Below are 5,990 nucleotides of genomic sequence, written 5' to 3' on the forward strand. Positions count from 1 at the left end.
GCATCTCCAGTCCCCATGCCTGCATTTGCGCTGCTTGGGCGGGGGGTGGGATGCCTGCCGAGGACCAGCCTCCAGCGAGGCGGCCAGCTCTGCTCTGGGCAGCGGTGCTCCGTGCAGGGGCGCACAGGCTCGGGTGCAGCTCCTCTATGCCCAGCCCTGCCATCTTAGCTCACCTTGACCCGGGGTGAGGGGTGTGCTGGTCACAGCCCCCACCTCCCTAAAGGCTCATCACCCTCTCAGGAACATTCTTCAAAGAAGAACACGAAAATGCTATCAGTTACCCCGTGGGTCCCTATCTGAGACCCTTGCCCTCCTTTCTGGAGAGCCAGCCCACCCCAAAATGGGAGAGGGGGAGGGGTGGGAGCCTGAGCTGCCGCCGTGTTTCTCTTCCAGGCCCTTCCTTTGCAGCCGGCTCCCCACGGCTCCCCAGCCGTGACGCTGGCAAGCTCGTGCTCTGTGCCAGGGTGGAGGCTGAGCCTGGGATCCGGGGAGGGGGCCGGCGACCCTCTGCGCTGGTGGCGGCCACTGGTTCTGGAGCCCTCTGCCTGCCCTTTGGAGAGCCTTAAACTTCCCAGAAGAGGAATGACTCGCTGTGCCAGGTGGTAGGAGCTATGGGGGAGGGTGCCGGATCCGTCCCCCTCAGGGGCCCACCGGCAGCACAATAGCCCCTGGGGCTGCTGCTCTCTGGCTTAACTCGTTGCCTGGGCAACAGCTGGGGCCCGTTTCCACCAATCCACGGCAGAGGCTGGGTGGTGGGCGGGAAGCCAGCCGGGGAAGGGAGGGCACCAGCCCCTTGGGCGGGACCCTATATAAGGAGGAGGAATGTGAGTGGAGAGGTCTGGGCTTCGCTCTCCCTCCAGTGGGCTTGGGGGCAGGGCACAAAGATGCTTAGGCTGGGCTGCACCAAACCTGGGTCCTGGGCCAGCTTCTGGGCCATCCTGACCCTAGTGGGCCTGGTCGCTCGTGCAGGTGAGTGGGCAGGGGGCAGGGAGAAGGGGCAGGACCTTCCGGCTTTAGCCACACACGGCCAGGAGGGGGCGGTGTCCAGCCAGCCAGGACGGGCGCAGAGTGGATTTGATCACACAGCTCCGTGGAGGAGGGCAGCCTGCCTCCGAGGGGACGAGGGCTGGGCGGGCAGGCAGGCAGGAGTCTCAACGACAAGAAGACCCTTCCACTGTCCATTGTCCCAGGCAGCTGGGCCCAGCTAGAGGCGAGTGGGGATGCCATCCGCATTCGGGGCCTTCAGTGTGACAGCTTGGAGAGGCGAGGCTGGGAGATAACCTCGGGCTCCTCTCACCCTTTCTTCCTCCCTGTCTCCCTCTTGCTTTACACAAAGATGCTCTGCTCTCCTGTGAGTGTCCTCTCCAAGAGCGCACATGGGCCTCGGGACTCGTGTGTGTGTGTGTGTGTGTGAGAGTGCGTGTGTGTGCATGTGTGTGAGTGCATGTGTGTGTGTGTGTGCGCGCGTGCGCTGCGGGGTAGGTGTGCCCATCTGCTGCTGTCAGCTCCTCACACTGTGCTCCGCTTGGAGAAGCTGCTGGCAGTGTTTTCTGTCATTGAGTTTTCTGTCACCGAGGGCATGTCCCCAGCTGACCCTCACGGTATCCCTGGAAACATGCGAGAAGGGCCCAGCGCGCCCAGCCTGCAAGGCGGGAACACCAGCCTCAAGGCACAGGTACCCCGAGAGTCCTGTCCAGGACAAGCTGGCCCTCTGTGCTTTCTCTGGTCTCCCGCAGGCCAGTGGAGACGGGACCCAGGAGGGCTGCTGGGCCTGGAAGCAGCTTCCCCTGCAGGCTGCAGACTCCTCTCACAGCCAGGCCCTCCCCTCCCACTCAGCGCTGGGGCTGATCCTCGGGCCCCCCACCCCCCAGCTTGCCAAGCCCATCCTCTTCCAGGGCCTCTGGCAGGCTCCTTCTCAACGCTTCCTCAGGGAGCCTGTCTCTGATTCCTGCACCTGAAGGAGCTGCCCCCCCACTGCTATCACCTCCCTTATTTACCACAATCGAAAGCTAGAGTGCTTCCTTGTGTATTTGTTGCCTGTCTAAGGAGCTTGTGCTTTGACGAGTGTAAGAAGCTGGCTTGTTTTGTTCACTGCGCTATTCTGAGCTCCCAGGAGCGTGTCTGGCTTGTAGTAAGTGCTCAGTTTGTTAGTGACTGCACTCCTTTGGACAACTCTTCCGAGGGGTGAGGTGCACAGTTCCTCAGGAGGTGAGATGGGGGGGAATCAAGAGGTTCCTCGACCCCCGCCTAGGGGTCTGGCATCATGGAGACCAGCTCTGGACACTTTGTCCCACGCCGGGTCACGAGCTCTCCCCACCAGGAATCTGCCCACCTTCCAAGAGCATCCTCTCAGGGTCTGCTCAGGGTCAGGTTTACAAGCTTCCCCACCCAGGATGTGCTTGTGTGCACACACGTGCATCCACGCACTTCATGGGCACAAACAGGTGAGCACACAGCCTCCCCAGGCTCATCCACTCTCTGCCCACATCCAACCACATGCATGTCCAGCTGGCCCCTCTGCAACCCCAGCATGCTGCCCGGGGCCCGGGTGCCTTCTCAGGCTGTGCTGTGTTCCTTCCTGCTGCAGCCCAGAAAACCGATGTCGGCGGGGAGTCAACGGGCACCTCCATCAACCACTCCCAGACGCTGCTCCAACGCCTGCAGGAGCTGCTGCGGCAGGGCAATGCCAGCGACGTGGTGCTGCGGGTCCAGGCTGCGGGCACCGACGAGGTCCGAGTCTTCCACGCCCACCGCCTGCTGCTGGGACTGCACAGTGAGCTGTTCCGGGAGCTGTTGAGTAACCAGAGCGAGGTGGTGCTGCAGGAGCCCCGGGACGGTGCTGCTGTCTTTGACAAGTTCATCAGGTGGGGAAGGATCAGGGGGAAGACTCCAGGACTTTCCAAGCCCCTGGCTTCTCCACTCACAGGGTGATGGGAGCCCTGGATCCTAGCAGACATCATGCCCATTCCCTGGATGTCATTAGGATGACCGTGCAACCGCCTCCTTCTTCCCTCCTTCCACTGCACTCCTGCAAAATGCAGCGTGACTCCCCTGCCCTTGCCTGGAGGCTCTGTGTGGTTTGATGTCACTTCCCAGTTACCCTCAGAGCTGTTTCCAAATCTGGCCCTGAGAGCTTTTAAAAACTGTAGATTCCCGGGCCCCACCCTGGGTCCTGGGCTTCCCGTCTAGGGTTGGGCCAAGCAGTCGTTTCTTTCCTTTCTTAAAAAAATATTTATTTATTTATTTGGCTGCGCCGGGTCTTAGTTGTGGCACGTGGGATCTTTAGCTGCAGCATGTGGGATCCAGCTCCCTGACCAGGGATCGAACCCACCCCCCGCGTTGGGAGCACAGAGTCTTAGCCACTGGACCACCAGAGAAGTCCCCCAAGCAGTCGTTTCTTATTTTAATGTCTCCGGGTGGCTTTGGTGTCTGGCCCCGTCTTGAACCAGAGGGCTAGGGAGCTAAAAACGTTAGCCATCTCTCTGCCCCATCTCCTGCCTCCTGCTAGTGGGGCACCATTCACACTCTAGCCTGAGAAAGTGACCCTAATGTGACGGCTTAGATAAGATGGCTGCAGAATTCGGGTCATTGCTTCCAACTTCCGGGCAACGGGAAGAGGGATAACACAGAAGGGCCAAAGGGTCTCCCCGCCACCCCAGTCAGTTCTATTTAACCAGCCTTCCCCCAATCCCACTCTGTGCCTCTGCGGACATCTCATTGGCTAGAATTCAGTCACGTGCCCGCACTCGCTCTAAGGGAGCCTGGGAAGCATCTTTTAGTCCCAGAGGCAAACAGCGAAGTGAAATGGCTTGCCCACTCTCATAGCGAGCAGCTGGCAGCATGGGAGTCCAGATAGTAAACCTCGCAATGGCAGGCCCTACATCTGTCTTCTTCGAGCACAGAGCTCGGCACGTAGTAGGTGCTGAATACATGCGTGCTATTTCCATGTCCCCGCGAGAAACGGAAAGAAGAGGCCATGAGGTCGGATGGGCCTGGGAGGGCCCTTCTGTTGGCGCCCTTGACCATGATGGTCTCTGACCAAGGCCGGGGCCCTCTGGACCCAGAAAGCGGCTCTGGGTGGGGTCGGGGTGGGCCCGCCCGCCCTGACCGCGCCCCATCTCTGCGCCTCTCCGGCAGGTACCTCTACTGCGGCGAACTGATCGTGCTGCTGGCGCAGGCCATCCCCCTGCACAGGCTGGCCACCAAGTACGGCGTGTCCTCCCTGCAGCGGGGCGTGGCCGACTACATGCGCGCGCACCTGGCGGGCGGTGCGGGTCCGGCGGTGGGCTGGTACCACTACGCGGTGAGCACCGGGGACGAGGCCCTGCGCCAGAGCTGCCTGCAGTTCCTGGCCTGGAACCTGTCGGCCGTGGCGGGGAGCGCCGAGTGGGGCGCAGTGAGCCCCGAGCTGCTGGCGCAGCTGCTGCCGCGCTCGGACCTGGTGCTGCAGGACGAGCTGGAGCTGTTCCACGCGCTGGAGGCGTGGCTGGGCCGCGCGCGGCCGCCCCCCGCCGTGGCCGAGCGGGCGCTGCGCTCCATCCGCTACCCCATGATCCCGCCGGCGCAGCTGTTCCAGCTGCAGGCGCGCTCGGCAGCCCTGGCGCGCCACGGCCCGGCGGTGGCCGACCTCCTGCTGCAGGCCTACCAGTTCCACGCCGCCTCGCCGCTGCACTATGCCAAGTTCTTCGACGTCAACGGCAGCTCCTTCCTGCCCCGCAACTACCTCGCGCCCGCGTGGGGCGCCCCGTGGGTCATCAACAACCCGGCCCGCGACGATCGCAGCACCAGCTTCCAGACGCAGCTGGGCCCCAGCGGCCACGACTCGGGCCGCCGGGTCACGTGGAACGTGCTCTTCTCGCCGCGCTGGCTGCCCGTCAGCCTGCGGCCCGTCTACGCGGATGCCGCGGGCACCGCGCTGCCCCTCGCGCGCCCCGAGGACGGCCGGCCGCGGCTCGTGGTCACGCCGGCCAGCAGCGGCGGCGACGCGGCGGGCGTGAGCTTCCAGAAGACCGTGCTGGTGGGGACGCGCCAGCACGGCCGCCTGCTGGTCCGCCACGCCTACAGCTTTCACCAGAGCAGCGAGGAGGCCGGCGACTTCCTGGCGCACGCCGACCTGCAGCGGCGCAACTCCGAGTACCTGGTGGAGAACGCCCTGCACCTGCACCTCATCGTGAAGCCCGTCTACCACCCCCTCATCCGGACCCCCAAGTAGCCAAGCGGGGCCCGGGGCGGGAAGCTCGGCGTCCCTGAGGCCTCTGGATCGGGAAATACAGGCCCAGCAGAGATGGGCCAGAGGGACCAGGAGTGGCATGGCCAGTGGAGGTGCCCACCCTGGCCCCTTGGGTGGAATCCAGCTGAGGGGTGGTAGACCAGATGCCTGGTTTCAGGAGCTGATTTCATGCTGACTTGAAGGTAACACGGTAGAATAAACCAATGCTCAGAGAGGCGAGGGGATGATTAAACCACCCAGTTCATGGGTAAAAGCCGTCCAAGGAGGGCTGCACAGGTCAGGGGCTCCCCATCTTTCCTTAGCTTTTCCCTGAGGGCCCCACCTCCACAGGGAACAGGGCAGGTAAGAGCATCCAACTGGTCACGGCACTGGGTACCACTGTGGGAGCTTCTCACCCTGAAGCTGGGGGGCTTAGCTGAGCAACTTCTGAGTCCCGACTTGCAGGGGGTAACCACTTCATTTGGCTTGTGGACCACCCCAAGTCTCTGGCCTCTCCTGGGAGGGGGTCTGGGGAGGGGGGAAGGCTGGGGGGAGGGGATGTGAATGGGCCTTACAGCCCCGCCCTTCCTGGGGAAAGACCTCAGGGTCTAGAGGAAAACTGCTTTCCCCCAGGTGTTTGTAGGTTGGTGCTGTACAACCAGCCAGAGGGCACTAGGGGGTGGTGGTGGTGGTGGGAGGGGAGTTGGGTTGAATCTTAATCAGTCATGGCCACCCCACATTTCAGACAAGGTCTAGTTTCCAACACAACCATCAAGACTCA

At 62.8% G+C, this 5,990-nt stretch overlaps 1 protein-coding gene across 1 annotated transcript; it reads left to right on the forward strand.

Annotated features, from left to right (window-relative positions):
* Positions 1-626: 626 nt before the first annotated feature.
* Positions 627-5,726, forward strand: BTBD17 (BTB domain containing 17). The gene is made up of 3 exons (XM_067717332.1): positions 627-969; positions 2,588-2,864; positions 4,138-5,726. The coding sequence occupies exons 1-3, from the start codon at positions 885-887 to the stop codon at positions 5,210-5,212; spliced, it is 1,437 nt and encodes a 478-aa protein (XP_067573433.1). The 5' UTR covers positions 627-884; the 3' UTR covers positions 5,213-5,726.
* The last annotated feature ends 264 nt before the right edge of the window (positions 5,727-5,990 follow it).

The sequence above is a fragment of the Pseudorca crassidens genome, chromosome 19, assembly GCF_039906515.1.
Source record: "Pseudorca crassidens isolate mPseCra1 chromosome 19, mPseCra1.hap1, whole genome shotgun sequence".
Taxonomy (NCBI): Eukaryota; Metazoa; Chordata; class Mammalia; order Artiodactyla; family Delphinidae; genus Pseudorca; species Pseudorca crassidens.

Bases quoted from the DNA above. Each gene is read 5' to 3' on its own strand.
- BTBD17 (XM_067717332.1), top strand. From the start codon at position 885: ATGCTTAGGCTGGGCTGCACCAAACCTGGGTCCTGGGCCAGCTTCTGG. The intron at 970-2,587 runs GTGAGTGGGCAG...TTCCTGCTGCAG, and splicing joins GGGCCTGGTCGCTCGTGCAG to CCCAGAAAACCGATGTCGGC. The intron at 2,865-4,137 runs GTGGGGAAGGAT...CCTCTCCGGCAG, and splicing joins GTCTTTGACAAGTTCATCAG to GTACCTCTACTGCGGCGAAC.